General features: G+C 41.4%; 1 protein-coding gene across 1 annotated transcript; it reads left to right on the top strand.

Moving 5' to 3' along the window:
• Positions 1-2,450: 2,450 nt before the first annotated feature.
• On the top strand, positions 2,451-23,753 carry LOC128610605 (uncharacterized). Its single transcript, XM_053630023.1, has 6 exons — positions 2,451-2,565; positions 16,910-16,997; positions 20,146-20,442; positions 20,551-20,844; positions 21,608-21,732; positions 22,023-23,753. The coding sequence occupies exons 2-5, from the start codon at positions 16,937-16,939 to the stop codon at positions 21,700-21,702; spliced, it is 747 nt and encodes a 248-aa protein (XP_053485998.1). The 5' UTR covers positions 2,451-2,565; positions 16,910-16,936; the 3' UTR covers positions 21,703-21,732; positions 22,023-23,753.
• The last annotated feature ends 606 nt before the right edge of the window (positions 23,754-24,359 follow it).

Raw genomic sequence — 24,359 nt, 5'->3', positions numbered from 1 at the left:
AGTCATAAAACTCTTTTATCATAATTCTATTTTGATGAATTACCTGACCCCTGAAAGAGTGGAAACTAGACTGATGGCCACATTTATAGCTATCTGCAAATCAACATGGATCGAGTGTTAGCTGTGTGGTGTCAGGGTCCTCCTCTCGTTTTCATGTGTTACTCTGTTCTGAACTTTTCACACTGAAGTTATAATGTTCAGCTACCTGTTTAATTCCACACCCTGTTCTCACCTGTGCAGTGCTGCTGCTGGATCAGACATGAAGTCCTTCAGTGTCCTGTTCTTATCTGCTCTTCCATTCATCATAGGTGAGTCTTACTGCTCACACTGGACTCTTCGGTTCCTTTCGCCGTCTAACAATACTCAGTAAAATATGTTTTAGGATTCATTTCTATCATTTCTATACATGAACACATGGATCAGTAATTTAATATATATTTCACACAGACTACAGTCAGGTCCATATGTATTTGGACAGTGACACAATTTTCATATTTTTGCATCTGTACACCACAATGGATTTGAATGGATTGTAAATGAAGCATTCAAAATGTGATTGAAGTATAGACTTTCAGGTTTGAAGTGCACCTCTTATGTGTTTTTTTCAGATATTCCCTTTCATTTAGTGTGTTATAGAGCTTTTTGTGAATGTAAAAACGTCTGCGAAGTTTCAAAAATCAAAGCGCACGACAAACGGAGTTATCGACTCCCAAAACAAGGAGCTGATTCTGAACAGCTGAAATGAGTCGTTAGTGATTCCAGATTTACTTCCTGTACTAACCTACATAGGTTTGTAACAAAACCCCGCCTCTGGTCGTCATTGGCCGCTCATGAACAACGCATGCTTTGACCCGCCCTCAAACACTACAGTTGACGTTGCGTCCTGAAAGAGTTAGATTCATTTTAATTATTTATGTATATATTTTCTACCGAGTATTAAAAATGTGTAGTATTGTGTTGTATACGTGTACAGCCAGTGCACAGCTGCTAGGCTATTAGCTGTTAGCCTCTGCTAACCAGCTAACTCACGTTATTGTCAAACTACATATAAGCTTACCGCTGATAAACGTCCTGTTCTCGTCGTGCTTGCAATGGTGGTTCAGGTTGATCTTCCGATACATCACTATCGGATTCGGTCTCAAATTGATAAGGTAAAACAGATGTTATTAGGGATATCATAAACTCTGATATGGTAGTGGGAGTTTTCTTTCCGACATGCACTGTAAGTGGTAGACCAATCATAACAGACTGGGACATCTGACCAATCAGAGCTGAGTATGCTCTCTGAAAGGTGTAGTTTAGAATGAACGAGTCGTTTGTGACCCTAAAAAGAAAAGGTAATGCTGCAATGTAAATTGTGAGAAAATTAAAGTGTTTTTTGACCTTGGATGCAGGTAAATCTATTGTATGAGACCTCTAAAACAAAATTAGGCACTTTAATATAGCATAATAGGGGCACTTTAATTCAAGGGGTTTAACAAAAATATTATAATTAGGAATTATTGTAATTTAGGAATTACAGCTATTTTTCACAAGCTCAAAAGTGTTTGGGCAGAATTAGAAGACCATTACACCTATAAGTGGTTCTTCCTCAAACTTTCCCCACAAAATTGAAACACAGTTGTATAGAACGTCTCTGTGTCCAGTAGCATTACAATTTCCCTTCACTGGAACTGAGAGGCCCAAACACTGTTCCAGCACGACGACGCCCCAGTGCACAAAGCAAGCTCCATGAAGACGTGGTGTGTGAAGGTTGGAAGAAGGTGGAAGAACTCGAGTGTCCTGTACAGAGCCCTGACCTCACTAATGTTCTTGTAGCTGAATGATCACAAATCCCCACAGCCACGCCCCAAAATCTAGTGGAAAGCCTTCCCAGACAAGATCATGAGCTACAACACGAAATTAAAGTGTGGCATTAGTACAGGATTACTCTCTTCATGCTGAAATACTGACTTTCCCCTTTGTGACAAAAGCTTTAAATGTTTTTTAGTGTCATATAGGGCTGTACAATATGACATTATAATACTGTGATAAATTATGTCACAATAAACGTTTCTATAATATATTACAGATATCATTAGTATGTTTATAACAATTAAAAACTAATGGAGAATGGAATCAACTGGTCAATTTGTACTGAATCTTTAAAAGTGTAAAATGGAACAAATTTTGTTTGTTTGTTTGTTTGTTTGTTTATTTATTTATTTATTGTCTCCCTATTTTCAATGTTGTTAGTTTTTGTAGGACACTATATAACAGTCTGATTAAACTCAGTTTCTCACAGGTTTAAAATTAAACAGCTGTTTTACTGGATGTGTGTATTTCATAATTCATATCGTTTATCGTGTTCAATGGACCAACATTTCTAAATGTAACATTTCTATAATATTTATGTGCAACAAGAAGTGACATCTGAGAGGAAAAAGTAGTAAACTGACTAAGGTAAGGTTCTTACCCCTTTTCTCCCTCCGCCCCTTTACTCCCTCTGTACTGAAACTAGATGTAGAAGGAGAAGCTTTAACACAGAGCGGAGTAGAAGCAGACAGAGTTTTTATCCTTCACACGGTGAGTTCATTACAGACATTATAATACACTAATAATAATAATAGTAATAATAATAATAATAATAATAATTATATATATATATATATATATATATATATATATATATATATATATATATATTTCTAGACACTCAAAGCACTTTACATTGTACACATCAAAATCCACAGAAATAAAATCAACTCTATTGGAGTTAATTTCAACGATTTTATAGTTATATTAATTTTATAGACTCTTTGTATAGTTGAAATTGAACGCTACTCAAGTGTTAGTTTCTCAACACCAGTGTGTAGTGTTAGAAATTAATTCTTATAGGAGTAATTCATTAACTCTCTTAGTGTTAATTGCATACTATAAAATGAGTTGCCTCTAACACTATAAAGTGTTAATATGCTACTGCACAATTAAAATGACATTTAAATGATTACAAATCTAAAAGGAAAATAAAGAAAAAAAAACAAGTTGATTGCTTTATAATAGTTTTATTTTTTCAAGGGCATTAACATTACTGACCCCTCAGGTCAAGTCTTTCTAAATATAACAGCTGGGCACTATGTACTCTCTGTGATTAATCTCATTAGAGCACTGCTGGTCAAATGGCCTAAAGTGTGTCAGTTCATTCACAGAGATGACAGAAAACTCATCCATTTGGTTATCTTATATACAGTATGCATTCAAGTGGTCATCATAGTACATCGTTTTTACATTACAGGAAATTATGAAAACGCTCTCTTCATATATTATTATATCTCAGATCTTTTTGAACACAGGGAGATCATAGGTACATCCAGTGCATATGAACAAACCAACCTGATAGTACCATAATGTCTGACCCACTTTTTACTTGTAACACTCAAACAGGCTTCTAAACATGTCTGACTGAGTTCTTCCCACCTTGCAAGTTACAGATGGTTTTTGATGTAGGACCAAATTCAAACCTTCTAAAACAATCATTTTCATAGTTAAATGCCAATTGATGTTGCTCTACTAAAGATTTAATGAGATTTTTGAAACTTTTGCCACATCTTTTGAAAATATGGTGCTGAGCTTCAAATCGCATGCACCACATATGGATAAGAGGGCCAATTTTTTTTTTATGCCTCTTGGATAGTGCATCATCAAGTGGTGCTTGGGAATCGACCTCTTTTCAGGAAACAATTCTTTGAATAGAGTATGGTGATCACAGATCAGATGTTTTAAGTAACATATCATCCCATCAGTTCTGGTGTAGGAGAACACTATATTGACAATCTGTATCAAAAGCAGGAGAAAGTTCCAGTGATTGTTATTCCTTTCAATGACCACCAAATATCAGTGGAGTGTTGTGCAGAAGACACCATGACTGTATGGCATTCAAACCCAGGTGTTTGCTCTTATCATCCATTTTTAACCCACTTGGTTTGTTTTTACGGCCTGTGTAACCATAATTAAAGCTCTGTATCCTATTTGACAATGTGTTCAAACAGACATAGTCCTGTTTAAAAAGGTACTCAAAAACCAGCTTAAGTTCATACTGTACCACACCCTCTAGCAGATCATGCATGATGTCAACAGCATAGTTATCAGTACAATGGAAATACTGTAATGAATTGAGCACACATGACTTTTTGACACCATATACTGACCGCAGTTCAGGATTTTCATTTAGTGCCTTTCAATGTTCAGTATGAACCTCTTTGGAACTGAAAATTAACCCAGAATTATCTTCAGTAAATATAGATTGAACTTCTTCCTTAATAATTAAACAAAACGTACAGAAATTAGTTGCACTGAAAGATTCCACAAATCCCAGCAAGCCATTTAAAGCCAAATTATCTCCTGTTACTTGAATTACTGAGCCAAACAATGGTTGTTCAAAACAAGGAAGCTGTATGCCTTCGGTTTCTAAGATTTTCAGGTCATCAATAAGGGGCTTAAGTATCACATCAAAACCACATAAGATCTTCCGTGTAGAATAGAGCTGCAAGATGTACATTAATCAATACAGAGTTACACTTGGGTCGAAGATTTTTTAGAGTTAAATAGATACAACCAAGTTTGTGGATCCCCCTCTTGGAACCTAGAGGGTTAGCAGTTTCAAAATCGTCGTAATAGAGTAGAATCTGTAAAGCGTGATTTTACTGCGAGACCAGTGCATGGTTTTGGAAATACGACCCATCATTAATGTCTTTGTAAACTCCAATCCCGCTCTGTTTGTCCTGTAAAAAGCTCTCTCTAACTTGACTGTTTTTGAATATGGATTTCAGTGTACCCAGAATGGGTACATACATGCACTTGTCCTTTACGGGAACCTGACTATAGATAGCTGTAGTTCTATCTCTGCGCAAATCCATTCTCACCCCAAGAACACATTCTTTAGGTTCAACTATTTCCCATCTCTCATCATAATATTTATGCCTCTTTGACTCAGTGTTTAATGCTGAAAAAGGATTACCTAATTGATCAAAACAGTGTTCTATTCTTCTACAAGTGTCTGAACTTGTACTTTCAGGAGTAATAGTTTTAAGAACTGCATCTCGTGCTTGGATTTAAACATCATTAACTTCTTCCACTGAACAAACAATTGTTTGGACAGCACTTTCAGAAAGACCTGATGCTTGCAAATAAGCAACAATCCACACATTGAAGATAGCTGACTTGTAACAACAGAACTTTGTGAAGTATGTAAAGTGGCAACAGAATTTGGGCGATCATTTGAACATTCCGCCTCATATTCTCCCTGAGTGGAAAGATCCTGATTAGTATCAATCTCTTGATCCATAGTGTGACTGTGTACCTTGCTGAGGTGTTTTCAGAAGCCACTATAAATACAAAATGATAACGGGCGACCTGGCTCTCCACATTTTAAACGTAACTTTTTGGTAGAATATAATCCATGCTGAAATTTTAAATGTTGACGAAGAACCAAACAAGTTCTGAGGTGTGCTTTACATACAAAACACGTGAACATCTTCAAGGCTGCAGCAATCGTGCTCGAAGTTCTTTAACGCGCGGGCTCTGCTTTGCTCTTCCGACGTCGATGTTATAGATGGTGGTTTGGATCATTGTATAGAAATAACAAAGAGCTTCATCATATGAGAAACTGAAGACATAGTGAGCTTTGAACAGTTCATCAAAAGCTACCATTGATGTGTGCACCTTACATGGGATCGGTTTTGGGTCGATAATAACGTAGAACTTTTGGATATCCTTCTTTCACTCACGATGCAGAGAAGGAATGGTTGTCTTGTGTCAGCACTCTCTGTGAAGGTAGTCACACTGGCTCCTTCCTGAAGGTCAGCAAAGGGACATAAAATAAATATGAAAATAAAACTCTTTGCATGTTTTTTTACATTATCACTAGCACCGTCACATCTTGTTTGCAGGTGGAGTAAGCAAAATGAGATGCAGGTCTCAGAATCCCAAAATAATCTACAACTCAAGAATTCCTAAAATTCAGATCTGATGTTTAAATAGTAACTTTTGCATACCTTAAGATATCTCACAAGATGGCTGGTTGCTTGAGCTGAACTGATCTTGGATGTTTTTTTTTCTGGCCTCTTGAGGTTGGAGGGAGCAGATGCAGCAGCAAAAGGATTGAGGACATATCGCTGTCCCATCCTAAAGACATCACAAAATAATTAAATGATCTCTCTTTAATTATTTTTTTAAAGACTGGAACATTTTTAAAATACAAAACAGTTTATACTGACCATTGGAGTCCTCAGGTTCAGGTTCAGTTCCTGACAGCAGCTCGCCCATATTCTTAAGAGTCTTGCAGTCTGCAATGATTTTTGGCTTGAAGAATGTTGACCACTTTGCCAGGAACTTCTGAGACACTTCGTCACCAAACATCATGGAGAAATCCTGGTCGATCTATAAACAAGGTTTATACAGGTTTAAACATAATGGACATAAATGGATGAAAGGCCAAATACTAAAAATTAAGATCTGCTGTGTTATTTATACATACATTTGGGATATAAAAGATTAGAACGTTGAATTTCTCAGTTTGGACCGGCCTGTTGGTGTTACGGTGATCATTGAACAACTCCTTTCTCTACTGTACCAGTGAACTCATTTTAATAACTACAGAGAAGGTAATTTCCTTTTCAAAACTACTTCCAAAGCTAAAGATTTTCTTACCAATCCAGATACATCAAGGATACGAGGGAACAAATCCAGAACTGAAGATGATGCATCCTCACCGACCATCTTCTGTCAATACTGGAAAGTTGCTCTCATTTTCTCTTTTACCACAGATTCATCAGTGGAATATCGTATTTTAGATATCACATCCCTGCAATCCTCACCAAATAGCTGTTGACAGGTTAACAGAGATTCTCATCTGGTTTTTGGACCATCCTGAAGAACAGTCTTGGAATGACACCGGGAGCCAGCACAGGTGTTATGTTGAACTGTCTTGATCCTCCATGCAATGAAGCCAGTATTACCCTCATGATCATAGGAGTGTTCCTGTTTAAGAAAAGACCCAAACAGAGGCATCTCGTGCTTGGCTTCAAGAATGAATTACTCAACACAATAAGTTCACAATGACTATATAACATTACAAAAACAAGTAGAAAATCTTCTCATTTTGTTGTCCGTCGTAGCGACGAAGACCATTTTGACATCAGCGATGATGCGTACGTAGATGGCTGGTCAGGCCAATTTTTGCACAGGAAGTCCTATGGCAGGTGGGACAGGGGATAGGGTAGACGTCTCCGGGAGGGTTGCTGACACAGGTTTTTCTGGCTTGACTCTTTCGTTTGGGTGCAGCTGTCCGATTTGTCTCACACAGCAAAGAGCCCTGGTGGATGGAGGAGCACCAGGCATCACGATCCAATGCAGTCTGTTCTCAGGAGGCAGGATTGATGTTAAATGCTTTCAGTGAGGCTTTGAGGGTATCTTTGAAGTGTTTCTTTTGGCCTAAGTGGCAACGCTGACCTTTCTGGAGCTCGCCATAGAAGAGTCTCTTTGGCAGACGCTGCTCTGTCATGCGTACCACATGTCCTGCCTAGCGTAGCTGGGACATCATCAAGATGGTGAAGATGCTAGGGAGGCCTGCTTGATTGAGAACCACAGTGTCTGGGACTTTGTTCTGCCACTTGATGCCAAGGATTTTCCTGAGGCTGGTGGTGTGAAAATAGTTCAGTTTCCTGGCATGACATTGGTACACTGTCCACATTTCGCTTGCATACAGCAGTGTGGGGAGCACAACTGCCCTGTACACTTTCAGCTTGGTCTGGATGGTGATGCCTCATCGGTTCCAAACCCTGGCATACAGGCTCCCGAAAGATGAGCTGGCTCTCGCAATTCGGACGTTAACTTCGTCATCTATTGTGGCATTTTGTGACAATGTGCTATCGAGTAGGTGAACTTTTAGGTCACTGTTTTCAGTCTCTGACCATTGACAGTGATGTTGGGCCCTGTATAGGGCTTCCCTGGGGCTGGCTGATGCAAAACCTCAGTCTTCTTGGTGCTGATGGTGAGACCGAAGTTTGTGCAGGCACTGGAAAACCTATTAATGCTGCGTTGCATGTCTGTTTCTGTGCTAGCGTTAAGGGCACAGTCATCAGCAAAGAGGAAGTCCCTGATGATGTTTGTTGAAACCTTGGTTTTCGTTTGGAGCCTCCTAAGGTTGAACAGATTACCATCTGTGCGGTACTTGATATACCTTGATATATCGCTTTGCTTGTATCTTTCTCATTTGTAAGTCGCTTTGGATAAAAGCGTCTGCTAAGTGAATAAATGTAAATGTAATGTAAATGTACTTGATGCCTATCCCAACATCACCGTCTCTAAACGCGGCAGTCAGCATTGCGGAGCACATGAGGCTGAACAGGGTCGGCGCCAGGACACAACCCTGCTTGACGCCATAGGAAACTGGGAATGGCTGCGCGCTTCTCCGTTGTCTTGGACTCTTGCCTGCATGCCATCATGGAACTGCTGCACCATGGCTATGAACTTCCTTGGGTATTCGTACATGGGCATGATTTTCCAAAGGCCTTCTCTGCTGACAGTGTCAAAGGCCTTGGTCAGGTCGATGTAGGTAGAGAAGAGGTCGGCATTCTGTTCCATACATTTCTCTTGTAGCTGCCATGCTGCAAACACCATGTCAATGGTACCGCGCTCTTTCTGGAATCCACACTGGCTCTCTGGTAGAAGCCCTTGGTCGAGGTGAGCATTCAGGTGGTTCAGCAGGACCTGGGCAAGAATCTTGCCTGCGATGGATAGTAAGGATATTCCACGGTGGTTGTCGCAGGACTGGCGGTTTCCTTTGCTCTTGTACAAATGATGGAGGCATCTTTGAAATCCTGGGGGATCATCTCTTGTTGCCACATCAGTAGGAAAAACTGATGAAGCCTCTGTGTTAAAGCTGTGCCTCCTTCCTTGTAGACCTCTGCTGGGATGGAGGCTGAACCAGGAGCTTTGCCACTGGAGAGGAGACGTATCACTTTCTGGGTCTCAAGCAAGGTTGGAGGATCATCCAGTGCTTCACTGATGGGTATTTGGGGGAGACATCTGATGGCTTCATCATTGATGGCTGAAGGTCGGTTCAGGACCTTGTCAAAGTGTTCGGCCCAACGTTCGAGAATCTTCTTCTTGTCAGTGATCAATGTATTCCCATCTTCACTGAGGAGAGGACATGAGCCTGATGACGTGGGTCCGTACACTTCTTTCAAAGCGTCATAGAATCTCTTCATGTCATGTCTGTCTGCATAGCCTTGGATCTCATCAGCTTTGTTGCTCAGCCATGTGTCTTGTATCTGGCGGAGTCTCTGCTGTACCAATCTGTGTACGTTTTTGTACGCATCTTTATTGGAGGTGGACATAGGGTTGTTGAGGTAGGTTTGATGTAGATGGTGTTTCTCGTTCAGCAACTGCTTAATGTCTTCGCTGTTCTCATCAAACCAATCTTTGTGCTTTCTGACTGAAAGACGCAGAATTTCAGTAGTTGTGTCGTAGACCAGTTCTCTAAGAGCCGCCCAGTCAGCTTCCATGTTCTGGCTGTCCAGAGAGGTGGATTCCAGACGATCGTCCAGAGCATCCATAAAAGACTGCTTGGTTCTACCACACTTCAGCTTTGTAATGTTTAGACGTTTAGGGGTTTTCTTCCTCTGCGGGCGTCTCTCTGGCTGGATGCGGATGTTGAGCTTGGTGATGATGAGACAGTGGTCTGTCCAGCATTCGGCTCCACACATGGACTTGGTCACGCGTACATCCTGATTGTCCCTAATGCTTTGAGCGAGGGTGCATCCATGACATCTGATTACGGGTTGGGAGGTGGAATACTGTGTTGGTAATCAGCAGTTCATGTTCGGCGCAAGTCTGAAGCAAAAGGAGACCATTGCTGTTGCAGTGACCAACTCCGTGCTTTCCTAGCACTCCATCCCAGGCAGAGCTGTCATTGCCGACTCTCACGTTAAAGTCGCCTAGAATGGCGAGCTTGTCTGTTCTAGGAACATCAGCGATGACAGAGTGGAGGTCCTGGTAGAACTTGGCCTTCACTTCTTCTGGGTTGGTCATGGTTGGAGCATAGCAGCTGATTATTGTAAGGTGCTTTCTTCCAGACAGGAGGGGGAGTTTCATGGTCATGAGCCTGTCGTTGACTCCCTTAGGAAGGCCTGCCAACTTGCCAATCAGCGCTGATTTTACTGCAAAACTGGCACCAGCTTCACAGCGCTCATTGTTGCCTCGACCACATCCATAAAAAGGTGTATCCAGAGCCCCTTTCACAAAGTTCACCTTCGCCTGCTAGCCGGGTCTCGCTCAGGTCCGCAATGTTGATGTTGTATCTGAATAGTTCATTTGCTATCAGAGCGGTTCTCCTCTGGGGTCTGTCTATGCCGGTCCATGAGAGCGTGCACATTCCATGCACCAAAGGTGAGAGGAACAATCCTCGTTTTCTTCTTTGTGTTTTGACCACTTAATTAGGGCCCCCACCAGCCACAGTAAGCTGGTTAGGGAAGTTTTGGAGCAGGCAATGTTTAAGGCACTTTTTCTAGCCCCTTCCTCATGCCTGGAGGTAAGCAGTGCGATCCTAAATACGTCTGCTCAGTCGCTCAGGGGGCTGCCGGACTTCACTGCTGCTACCTTTCGTGAAGGATGACCATATGGCCTGGGCCGCCTGTGTGCAGGGTTACGGCTGCGGCTGCTAGTGTACCCACACCTGCCGCTTCGTCACTTGCCTGTCGCCACAGGACTTGGGGGTTGGGATGGATGGTAGATGACAAAATGACTTGCGCGGTGACTTGGTTTAAAGTGAGGAAGAGTTGCGCATTTCGTCGACCTCACTCTCTTGCCCAAAACCAACTGGGTCCAACAGCAAGACAAGGTCAAGACGGCTGGAGTCTGAGTTGAGTGCAGTGGATGACCTTGACAACCATTGTGACTCGCCATGCTCTTGAAAGTGCTGCACGACGCTTTGCTGGGAACCGCCTTTCTGCCCGTTGGCCAGTTAAGTGGTTCTTACGCGCAGATTCCCGAGTCCAGTCTTTACTATTTCCCCATAGCTGGGAGGCTCGTGGAGGACAGGAGCGTCTATCTTCCCGTGCAAGTTCTTATGACTTGCCCACTGTCCACGAAGTGGAAAATACAAAGCTGAGAAACCTATAAACACTCATCTAAAACAAGATCATTTAAACTTTAAAACTATAAAAGGGAAGAAAATATAAAAACACACACTGGTTTGGGTTTTCAGACAGAATACAAGAACTTACATATCCATGGAGAAAGGATCTTGGAGGTATGGAAAAAGTGTCACAATTCCCAGTGCAGAACTGGTCCTCACACTTGATGGTGGAATCCTCCTTTTAAAATAAATCAGTTTTTTTTGCAAGCGTGTATGTTTTTCAAGAAGTTAAAGGATAAATGCGCCTTTTCCACTAGCACAGAATAGCATTCTTTAGCTGCGCCACATGAATCTGTTCTTATGACAAAGGGAGGGAAGTGACCTCCAATTCTCACCCATGTAGCTCTAACATGTCTGCAACCAGGACGTTCATCATCTGTTTACGTGTGGCATCTGTTAGTGTTTTGGTCTTTTCATACTCCTTGAAGATTTCCTCACCCTTTGGATTGGCCCTCAGAACACAATCAACTTTCTGCCAAAACATCTTACATTTTTATGACATGCTCATGGAAATTTAAGAGGATCTTTAATGCCTTTCCTTTATTCCGAGAATACATTTACAAAACACTTCTACAGATAAGTATCAATAATAAACTATTACGTAACTGAGGATTTTAAATGCATTTATTCAAAGCTTACCTGTCTTGCTTCATTCTGCTCCATTAACCCTGTTGGGTTCCTCCTCTTTCTTGTGGACTCAAGGACAATTGTGGAATCTGATGAATGGGATGAAGCTGAGGATAGTGGAGTCAGTACAGAGGAGGATGTAGTGCGCCAGAATACTCACCACACCCCAGCAATTAGTGAAGAGGAGAGGAGAGTGATGGAGCTAATTCAGAGATGGAGATTATTAGGGGGCCATGATAGATGAGTTATAAGGTTATATAAATATTACAGCGCGGTTTAAACGACTGAGATGAGTTTATGTGTTAATACAGAGCTGAACTTTTAATAAACTCGTCGTGAAGAGTTTGTGTAAAATGTCCGCTGTGGACAAAAAACACCCGACAGTAAAAAGGTTCAGTACACTGCTGTATAGAAATACCGGCTTCTTATTTTAGTAGTGTTTATGTGAAATGGTGATGTATTTACTAGAGAAAATATCGTTAATGTAGTGAGTTTGATGTCTCAGGATAAATAACATAACGGCTTGGGAAATGAGTCACTTCCTGTTTAAATGCCGCATGCGTTTACAGGCTTCACTTCCTGTTTTAATGCTTTGTGCGTTTACAGGCTTCACTTCCTGTTTTACTGTTGCTTTAGCTTGGTTTTGTTGTGATAAAAGGGCACTTTTATCATAACATTGATTGATTATAGCTTATTAGGGGCCAAGCACCAAAGATGTGCTGGCACCTATTGTATTGGTTAGTGTTTTTTATTCTTCTTCTTCTTCGTCCACTCTATGGCAGCCCATTGAACTGCTTGCAGAAACTTGACACGCAGTTAGAGGACAGTCTCACCATTAACCAGAGCACTTTTAGAGTTTCTATCTCAAACCATCTAGCACCACCAACAGCTCAAAATTGCACTTAAGTTTATGCTGATAACTTGAACTGTAAAGCATATCTCATTTTAGAGTGAAATGAGAACCCCTGTGCACAGGAAATTATGCACAGTGTCACGAGGAGGATAAGCAAAATGACAGCTACTATAGGAACAAAAACGGTCAGTACCCATGAGCCCCAACCTCCGAAAACAGAGTCCAACCAATCAAACCCTACTGTCCTATTTGTGGGGGAGTGATAGCTCAGCGGTTAAGGAGTTGCACTACTGATCGGAAGGTCATGAGTTCAAATCCCAACACCATCAAACTGCCACTGTTGGGCTCTTGCACTTGGAGATCTGAGAGCTGTAAGCAAGGAGTGGTTATTGATTCAGGAGACAGACTTTAGAGGCCACTAGTGGTGCAGCTCCTGCTTGTTTCGCTGCTGTGTCTGCTTGGGCGTTACCTAGGGAGATCGGATCTGAGTGGTAAGTGTGTGCATCACATTTACAAACTGCAATAGCTTTAGGGAGCAAAATAGCATCTAACAATTCAGAGACTAGCTTATGATGGGCTATGTGTGTACCAGAGCTAGTCAGGAAGTTCCTGTGTTTCCAAATTGTTCCAAAATAATGCACTACTCCAAATGCATACCTGCTGTCTGTGTAGATTGTCATGATTTGCTCTATAAGTGCGGACAGTTCAGCTGCTTGCACTGAGAGGTTTGGAGGGAGGCTTCCTGACTCCGACAGTCTCATGTGCGGTTACCACAGCATAGCCACTCGATTTTTACCTGTCTCTGTATTGCGTGACATTGAGGCTTTCAGGAAAAGGATTAGATCTGGATTTTGCAACGGAACATCCTTCAGGTCAATTCTAGGACAGCAGAGTTCACTGCTTAATGCAACACAATCATGTGGCTCCCCATCTCCCTCTGTTGGGAGAAGAGTAGCAGGGTTAAGGACAGTGCATCATTTAATAGTGATATTCGGCATGTCTAGTAGAACTGTATTGTAACGCAGCCAACGTTGAGTTGACAGGTGTGAAGTTTTCTGTTCAAGCAACAACGATACTTCATGTGGGACTAAAAGAGTCAATTCAGAGTAACCTACCAAATCTCTGGAGGCTACCACAGTGTTCTCAACCTCTGCCACTGCACGCATGCACGCATGCATGGGGAAAACCTGCAGCGGCTGGATCTATTTTACCTGAGAATGATCTGTCGAACCTGTCACATATGCCATATCTTTCAGTGGTGCTTCTAGACTGGAATAGTTTAGAATGAAAGTTCTGCAATATGAACACATACCTAGGATAGAGAGAACTTGTTTCTTCCTCAGGGGCTTGGGAATCTTCTGAATGGCAGATACTCTGTCTGCGGAGAGTTTCTTTCCACTGGTGGAGATGTCGTGCCCTAGAAAGCTCACTTCTTGTTGTACATACTGTAATTTGGAGAGACTGGCTTTGTGTCCTTCTTTGGCAAGATGCTGCAACAATTTAATGGTGTCAGTTTCACAGTGTGCCCTGGAGAAAGGGGTAGAGGTGCTAAGCTGTCCTTTAGCATTTGGTTGTATATCACTGGTCACTCACAATACCCCTGACACAAGCGAGTGGAATTGTAAGGACATCCGTCAAATATGAATGCAAACTGAAACTGATTGTATTTATCAAGAGATATACTGAAAAATGCATTAGCTAAATCTACGACTGAAAACCATTCGCTATTTGCTGGAACCTGGCTTAATATAGTGTAAGAATTTGGCACGTCTGGAGCTCTCTGTTTGACTGCTGCATTAACCGCTTGCAAATCTTCTACAAATCTCCATTCATCAGGTTGTGGGGGGTTTTCTTGTTTTCTTTACCGGAAATATTGGCGTGTGCACTGGCGAATCTGGACAGGGGACAATGACCCCTGCCTTCAATAATGAATTGAAATCTGGTCTAATGCCCTCAATAGCTTCTGATTTAAGAGGGTGTTGAGATTGTCTAGGTCTAAAGTCACATTTGGGCGTGATCACGACTGGTGGTGCACTTCTAATCAGGCCTACGTCATGTTCCCTTGGGCCTACAGCTGGAGAGACACCGCCTTCAGCTTGTCCCAAGGTTCAGAAACATTCCCTTGTCATGACATATTACATCCAGGTTAACCTCGCACATTTCCTGAAAGAATTTTTTATAAACTCTCAGCGTCGGGCTGTACCACATGTTGGAGGTAGGTTTCTGTTCCCAGTCTGTAATTTTCCCACTTTCACATAATCCGACCCACGGTCCCACGTCTTTCCACTTTTATCCACTGTTTGTTCTTTATTTTGGCTATTGAGATGTGAGGAGATGATTCTGGGATGAAAAATACACGCAATTGTGTGTCACTCAATTTGACTGAACATGCACAAAATTTTTCACACCAGTATAGTGTCTTCAGGTACAGCTCTTTGCTTTATGGGATATCCATAAACCGTTCATTTTCAAACTCAATATCACTCCCTTCATGCACTCGTGTTGTGCAATGAATGGCAGAGGACAACATAAAATCAACACACTTGTCCTTCATCTTATCATGTGCTGATGCCACCAGGTGAGCACAGGCTCTAGGCTTGTTATGTATTGACCATTGATAAACACAGAGCTCTGTTTCTTTAACAAACGGAGTTCCCATTAATGGTTCGTCGGTCACTGTCACGCCCCGGGGTGAGGAAATCAAATTTAAGTGCAAGACACACATTAAATCCCAAATTAACTGGGCACGAGAAAAAGATTAAGAATTTATGGGTCACCCTATTCCCATTTTCACATTCACAAATTAGCGGTTCAGAGAAACTTTCTAATACTGAATGTCCTGTTACACCCATGGAGTGCAGTGATCATGAACTCATTTTCTTTTAATTCGCAGTGTTTTATTACTGAATACGTTGCTCCTGAGTCCATCAAACATGTGACACTCTGCCCATTAATTACAAGAGATGTACATGGAAACTGTGTAAATGGAGAGGCATTGTATTTTAAAAGGTTAAGGGCTATAACTGGTTTAGGCATTTGGGAATTATTAGTCTGACCAGTATTGGGTGTACATGTATGTGTATATGCCTGCTCTTTATGAGCTAACTCACAGTTAGTGAGTGTCTGATGTAACCTCTTTTGTTCCCAGGTGCCTCACCCTTCCTTTCCTCCGCCCCTCAGTTGGCCTCCTCTTGGTTCTGCTCTGGACAATTTCTTGCAAAATGTCCAAATTTTCTGCAGATAAAACATGTGAAGTTGAATCTATGGGGATTGTCACCTGGCCTTCCTAGTCCACGTCCTTTTTGCGCATGTGCTTTAGACAGATGTTTTGTCCCCCTGAACTTGAGTCCTGATCTTGTGCCCAGTGGTGAGAAGAACTGTGTTGTATTTTCTGAGTAATCAGGCAGAGCTTCCAGCGCAGTGAGGTCTGGATAGAAATGTAGATCGGATGATGGTGCTGAGGGACCCGCTTTTGCTGATGATTGTGTTCGCCATGGAGGGGCGGAGTCCCTTTGCGTCTTTCTGTAACTTAGCACACTGAGAAACAGATGAGGGCCCTGCCTGACATTTTTCTCTTTTATGTGCCTCACTCTACCATTTCCCCAAATGCCTTCCAGTCTGATAAAAACTGTGCTTCATTCTTTGTTTGAGGAATATCTCTCTCCTTTGTCTCCAAATTAAGTTTCAGCTGTTCTAACTATCTGACACTAAAACTACCTTTTTCTGGGAAACCACATTCTTTCACCCATACATCATTTTGGTTCAAACAACCTTCTCTTTAGTTCACTCACATAAACGTAATATTTGGACCAACATATGAGCACTATGTACGTACCATAGCATGTGTCATAGGATGTGCTTTGCTACATGTTTTACATGTTTACATATAACTTCTAAATGGTTTGTCATAAAATCATGACCATGCTAAAATCATGCTTGCTTATATCCTTATGTTGCCTCTGTAGTGCTTGGCCCCATAATTGCTGCTTGCAGCTATATTTAATAATTCTCAGTTGTTGAGGTTACAAAGTTTTATGAAGTAGCTAGTTGCAAATAAATGTTAATCAATCTTAGTAATTACTGTCCTCTCACCCAGCCATCACAGCTCCAGTGTTAGGTGTGTGTGTGTGTGTGTGTGTGTGTACAGTATAACTCAGGGTTCTGTCCATGTCATTCATTGTTCTTAATCTTTCCCACTGAAGTTACTGTGATTAGGTACCTGGTTAATTCCTCACCTGTTCTCACCTGTGCAGGGCTGCTGGTGGTGTTTTGTCTCAGACATGGAGTCCTGCAGGGTTCCTCACCATGTCCTGCTTTTAATCATCCTGATGTTCATCACAGGTGAGTGTGATTTCAGTCTCACTGCTCACACTGGACTCAGCTAGTTCCTCTTACAGTCTTCCAAACCTCTATTAAACATGTTTCAGGATTCATTTCATTTACTTCCTCGGGATTTAATTCCAGAGTTCAGGGGGTCAAAGTGAGAAAATTCTTACTGGAGTGGTTTTATTCATTTGATCATTGATCACAAGAGAGAGTTTCTGCATCATCAAATATACAGTCGCGTGAAAAAATAAGTACACCCCACGTAAACTGTTTTTTTTTTTTTTTTTTTTTTTTTTTTACATATTTGGACAAGCAAAGATTTGATCCTCTTTGAAACAGTGTCTCTTAATAAAGTTGATACACTCTATCACATGACACATGAAATTTACCTTTTGTAGCAATTTTCACAATTTTAATGATCAAAAAACAGATCAGTCACATGGAACAATTAAGTACACCCCTAGTTTTATCACACCTTCAAATCCATAAAATTAGAATCAGGTGTTGAAGGTCGGGTTCCAGTGATTAGAACCTGCTGAGGGAGTGCAGGTGGAACCGGTCTTATTTATACCCCTCTCATATCTGTCTGGTGTTCCATTTCTTATTGAGGTGTGTGGTGTCATCATGCCAAGATCTAAAGAGTTCTGTAAGGCCTTCAGACAAAAGGTTGTAGATACCTATGAGTCTGGCGAAGGATTAAAAAAGATCTCCAAATGATTTGAAATACATAATGATGTATTTCCACTGTAAGGAAAATAATCTACAAGTTACACAGATTTCAAATGACTGCCAATTTGTCCAGGACCAGCCATCCCAGCATGTTTCTGAAGAACATCCTTCATGTTCTTATGCAACTGAACTATTTGGCAAAGCTGTAGAATTACTTCCTGAACAGAGATGTCTGGTAAAAATCGAGCTGCTAAATTATGCTCCAGCTGTTGTCCTAAAACTTGAGATACTTTCTCATTTGATTCTGCTTCTATATCATCCTGGCCTAATTCATCTGGAAACATCTCTAGCTTAATTAACACTGTCATCATCGTTTTCATTCTCATTACGCCCTATTCTTACTATTAGCTCGGGTTTAAACATTCTCTCATTGTGACCTCAGCGCTGATTACTTTTCTGTGCCCTGAAAGTGGAATACACACTGCTTTGAAAACCACAGCCTTGAAATGGACACTGAACATTTTGGTGGTCTTTTAGTTATGTACACTGAAGATGGGCAAAATATTCAGTATCCTGACAGGGTTCAGGAAAATCACAAAGCTGACAGCGAAACTTAACTTGAAACTTTCTCACAGATTGTTGTTGCGGAGTTCCCGTATAAAAACGAGTTAAGTGTATTTTAAAGCTATCGAAAGACATAAAAGTACACAAGCACTCCGGATGTAGGGATGAAAATGGCTGGCTTCTTGCATAGCTCCCAAGTGTGCCCTCGCCTAGCACGACTGCGTCCTAAACCGTGTACTTACCTATTATAGGCCTATCGTAGACGAAATACATGCATCTCGGCTACTATACAGCAGTTAAGTACGCGGTTTGGGACACAGCCCACGGCTTCAAGCAGTCGTCTATTTGCACGTACAGCATGACTAATAATTAACTGAAGCGTTCGTAAAAATTTTAAATAAAATCACCCAGAACTGTATACGGTCCCATAACGAAGACCAACTGTATGTTGATACGTGAAATTCTGGAGGGACGTCGGACGGTGTGGCGTGTGGACGTAATGACGTGTGCTGTTAATCGAACTATGTTCTATAACATGTAAAACATGAACATGACAGGAGTATTCTAAAACGACTCATGTAAACACCTTAATCACAATATTGTCTCATTCAGAATAAGGTCAGTAATTAGATTACTGCTGTCCATGTAAACGTAGTCACTGTAAGCTAGTTTGTGTAATACTTCACTCACAAAACTAATGTGAAAAATTCTACAAGGTGCTTGATAAGGTTGCACTGCATTTACAATATAACCTTAGTGAACAGTCCTGATTTGGTGCCGATTTACACTTGACCCACCCAGATGCAGCAGGTTGTCCTTGGCATGGTCGGAGCAGCACCACTTACAAATGATTAATAGGAACACCATCAACCATGACATTGTTCTGAATGTCACTTAAAAATATCCAGCAAAAATCTCAAGAATGCCATTAATTATTCAAAAAGCCGAATTCCTTCATATAATGCACGTTCAAACATTTGTTAACCGTACCTTAGAGACAAATGACGACTTTCTCTGAGATACAAGCACTGATTAAGCGGCATACATGATAGAGATGGTGCTTTTGCCCATATAATATATCGGATACGGATACGTATTAGATATAGAAAGCCAAATAAAAGTACGAAACAGTACGATATGTGAAAGATCATAGGAAAGGTTTGGAATTGGCATGTAAATGCAGCTTTAAACTATATTTATTTTTATTAGCTAACCGCTATCCCTTGCGCCCAATGGCTTGATCTGTAGCTCATTTAATTTTCTCAAAGTAATTAATAATGGCTTGTTTCAGAGTAAAACATGCTAAAGTCCTTCGAATCACCAGCAAATGTTGATAGAAATGCGAGCCGCTGTACATCCGTGCTTGGCGTCAGTTCAAACAGCCCAATCAAAATCTTCCTCATGTGTACTTAATTAATTTGGGTTAAAACAAATTCAGGGCAAACAGTGTGTAATGAGACAGAATTCGTTTTCTAAAATGTTGCGTTGTGCTGTTGATGTCAGCATCAGAAACACGTTTGTTTTCACTGCGTTACTATCAAATAACTAATAATTTAACAATCTTAGCTTGATCATGATCTAAAATACCTGATTTACAATAGCTAATTTGCTTTATAAAGCTACACAGTTCACCTAAACTCTACATGAAGAAGCTGAGGTTTGATACCTGTGTCATGTTGCTATTGAGGAGTTAACTCTAATGGATTTATTTAACCAGCTTCCAGTTAACTCGCTAACTTTGTTCAGCTAACAGATGAGTTCATGGAATGTGTTTGAGCAGCAGCTCGGCTTTCAGTGTCATGACGACATCCTCGATGTTGTAATCGTAAAACATGGAGTCTTGAAGTTGATCTGATTCATGATTTTAATTTAATCATATGTACATGTATAGATTTATATTTTATTCTGTTTATCTGCTTCTCTCTTTCAGTATCTGAATCAGCTTTCCCTGTACGCGGGAAGTTTAATCAGACTGCTGATCTGCGCTGTGAATATAAATGTTCTGGTTTGGCCAAATGGACTCTGTTCAGTAACGGAGATGATGTAGTGGCTGAGTGTGATCAGACATCCTGCAGGTCAGTAAAGGAGGGATTTAAAATGTCCCATGATCGGTACCTGAAGGGAGATCTCACCCTCACCATCACTGCAGCTGATGACAGTAAGAGGAACACGTACACGTGTTGGTGTGGTGACGAAGACGTTGCTGATGTGCGTCTCAGTATCGAGCGTAAGTGTCTTTACCTGCTCTATAACTTATAAACTCTTACTGATTTAGATTTAATGTGTTATATCACATTTACATCCAGTTAAGATCTTCAGTGTTTTTTCTCCTCAGGGTTGAAATCATCACTTAAGATAAAACATGGTGGAGATCTGAAGCTGGATTTGCACGTGTCAGAGGGAGTGAAGGTGATCTATAAGGGTGAAGATTCAGCAGATCCACATGGTGAGGAGATCTGCAGTGTGGATAAAAGCTCACTACACTGTACAGATGAATACACACCGAGAACATCACTCTCTAACACAGTTCTTACACTGAGAGGAGTAAAGTCCACTGATGGTGGTGTTTACATCGTCCGATACACGGAGAATAATGAAGCTCTTCATACTTACGAAGTATCAGTGAGAGGTACGTGTTCTGTGTGTGTGTGTGTGTGTTCTGTGTGTGTGTGTGTGTGTGTGTGTGAGCAGGGGGCGGCACCATTACTCTAAAAGTTGTGGGACAAGAGTTTTGTCCTAGAGAAGATGTGCATGTGTTATTTGTGTATAAAAACATACAGACTAACTGTGTATTCTGCTTTCAGTGCTATATGGATCCAGGGTCTGATTATAATACAATAACAGGCACAACACACCTTTTTATGAACGTCAGAGTAGTTTGTTTCGACTCCACACCCTTCATTTTGCATTTTACGCCTCAGGCAGCTGATATCAACAGAAAATTACTTCAAGTTAGATAGCACTAATTCTAAAACATCTTTTAAAAATCGAAGACATGTTCACGTTCCGCAGTAGGCTGTGTGTCGCTGTAGTAACTGTTTCCTTAATCATTCCTCCAGCAAGCCTTATTTACTTTATTTGAATAATGTCATTTGAGGAATGTTCCTGTAATCGATACAGAATATGTGCATATGTCATTTCAGATATTGAAATATTAGAGATACTGATTCAACACACGATTATTAAGTGTCCGTGAAGTGCGGTTAACCCTTTATTGCTCATAGGAGATCCATTTTAGGAGAAATGTCCCGCCCCCCAGCTGAACTGGAAGCTTTGATTGGTTTCTTTCAGACCTGTCTGTTTTTACCTGAAGTGCTGGTCACCGCTCCAGTAGTTTCAAAAGTGCCGGGACACTCACGTGTGTGTGTGTGTGTGTGTGTGTGTGTGTGTAGAGACACATTTGAACAGACAGCAGGAGAGCGCTAAACCAGTGTGGGCGATGGTCCTGATAGTGCTGGTGGTGCACTGGTTGTTGTGCTTGTTGTGAAAACAAACTCCGCCCCACTGAAGGAAACCTGTAAGTACCAGAGACCTGCATGACTGTGACATCAGAGATCACATGACTGTGTGCTGTAAGCGGAATAAATTCCTCCAGTCTCACACTGAGAGGAAATCCTCTACAGTTTCTTTATAAATAAACACTTTAACGTGAATTTTATTCACCAGGCTCGGATGTGTAGCTGTGTAGCTGGTGAATAGTGTTTAACCATTATTAATAGTGTTTTATCATTATTAATAATGTGTAATGATTGATAGTGTGTGTGTGTGTGTGTGTGTGTGTGTGTGTGTGTGTGTTAACTTGTACAGAGGAACAGCAAGATGAGCTCAGAACCGACACGGAATAATAGTGATAAGAAACCTCTGGATGAAGATGAAGGCCTACACCGGGATGAATCTGAGACAGCGCTGGACTCACACAAAGAGACTCAGAAATCTCCAGGCCTCATTTATAAAGAGTTTCCCTCACAGAAACTGGGATTTATAAAGAAATACTTTGTCTGAAATTGGGTGTATATTTACAGAAGCTTTGCCCCATGTGTAGAGCCATCAGTAACAATTTAGAAACAGCAGGAATTAGCGACACCCTGTGGATATGGAGAGAATTACAGCTAAACGTACAAATCACTGCTTTATACTTTACACTTGTTACAAGCCACTAATCTACGTAGCCCCCCTATTGTCAGGTAAGAAAAAAAATACAGCCATGTGTAAACCGTGCCCTCAGTTTTGTAATCCATACCCTCAGATTTGTAATCCGTGCCCTCAGATTTGTAATCCGTGCCCTCAGACAATAGTAATGGAGTCAGTAAGGGACCGTCTAAAAAGTGCATGGCCTGGGTAAACTTGTGCCATATAAAAATCTTAGACAGTTGCCCAGTGGTGGCTTAGTGGTTAGCATGTTCACACCTCCAGCGTCTGGGGTTTGATTCCCGCAGGAGCCATGTGTGCGGAGTTTGCATATTCTCCCCGTCCTCCGGGTACTCCGGTTTCCTCCCCAGTCCAAAGACATGCATGGTAGGCTGATTGGCGTGTCTGTAGTGTATGAATGGATGTGATTGTGCGATGGACTGGCACCCTGTCCAGGGTGTACCCCGCCTTGTGCCCGATGCTCCCTGGGATTGGCTCCAGGTTCCCCTGTGACCCTAAAGAGGGAGTAAGTGCTAGAAGATGGATGGATACAGTTACCCAGGTCATGCACCTTTTAGACCGTTCTTTACTGACTCCATTACTATTGTCTGAGGGCACGGATTACAAATCTGATGGTATGGATTACACAGGACTGTATTTTTTTTTTCTTACCTGACACTAGGGGGGCTACGTACTTATCTTTGGGATGGAAAGCCTTTCTTTGTGTGTGTGTGTGTGTGTGTATGTGTGTGTGTGTATTGTGCCATATTTTGTGTGCAGGTCTGAACTCCCTCCCAGAGTTTCCAGCCTGCCTCCCTGCTTCCCATGATGACATCACTGAATGGTGACCATATTTAAAGAGGAAGAGGAGAAGAGAGCGAGGGGGATGTTGGAGGTTGTTATGTGTGATGTTCGTGTTGCTTGTCCTTGTGGTTATAGTATTCTGTGTTCTGACTGCTGTTCTGGTTCTGACTTTTGCCTGGTTCTGACTATGAGTTTGGTCCTCCCTGTACCTGTTTATATGTTTCACTCGGGTTACTGACACTAGGGGTGCGGCTGCCATTTCTTTTGGGAGAGGGGTCCTTCTTGTCTCGGTTTTGGTTTAGGGAGTTAGGAAAGTACATTTGAATTGTTATGTTTCTTTTAGTTAAACTAAATCTCTAAAGAATTCTTTTGTTTATTATTTTGGCCTTGGCCCACACTGAAGATACGCCTGCTGTTGTGTTCTACGTACAGTTGTGTGTATATACACTTGCCTGTTTCACAATATACCACAACCTCACTGCAATCTGTTGGTGTCTGTCATTCCTGGCTTCCATTATTTAGAGATCATTTCCTTTGAACCGTGAGCTGGTTCTGTGCGGCCTGACCTGGACTGTGTTATAACACACTTCATATCCAATAATGCAGCTCCATAATAACTGCTTCCAGGCTACTGGGACATGAGAAGCATTAAAGCATAACAGCATTCTCAGGACTTTATTTACAGATGTGTGTAGAGCGGGTAATTATCTGTTTCTGTCCATTTCATTTCATTTCTCCAGTGAACTATTTGCAGTCTGCAGTGTGCTTAATCCCCTCTCTGAATGATATAGTAACTGGTTATATATTGGTATGAATTGTGGGTAATTACAGGCTGAAAACAGATGAGAAGTGATTCCACACATTCACAGATTTATTAATAGGCTACAGAATGACAGCTACAGTCATTATCCCCAAATAATAGAATAATGTAAATATGTAAATAGCTCGTTTGCGGTGTCTGGATTAAAGAAGGCTTCAGAAAGTCACATCAGAAAATTCTCCTTCTTAATGGAACACATTTTGATCTGCAAACGATCTTCCTGTAGTTGTGGAAATGGTCATTAAATGGTAACAGCGCCACCTGCAGTACTGGAGCAGTCATACAACACGACCAGTACGAAACTGCAGAGTGTGTGAGCTCACGAAGGTGGTTTTATCTTCACACAGCGCTCACACCCCTCATCTCCATGTTCCATATGCTGAGGCCTTAAC

This window comes from Ictalurus furcatus, chromosome 7, assembly GCF_023375685.1.
Source record: "Ictalurus furcatus strain D&B chromosome 7, Billie_1.0, whole genome shotgun sequence".
Lineage (NCBI taxonomy): Eukaryota > Metazoa > Chordata > Actinopteri > Siluriformes > Ictaluridae > Ictalurus > Ictalurus furcatus.
Note: the sequence above shows the minus strand (reverse complement) of the source record. Positions and strands in the feature narration are given on the sequence as shown.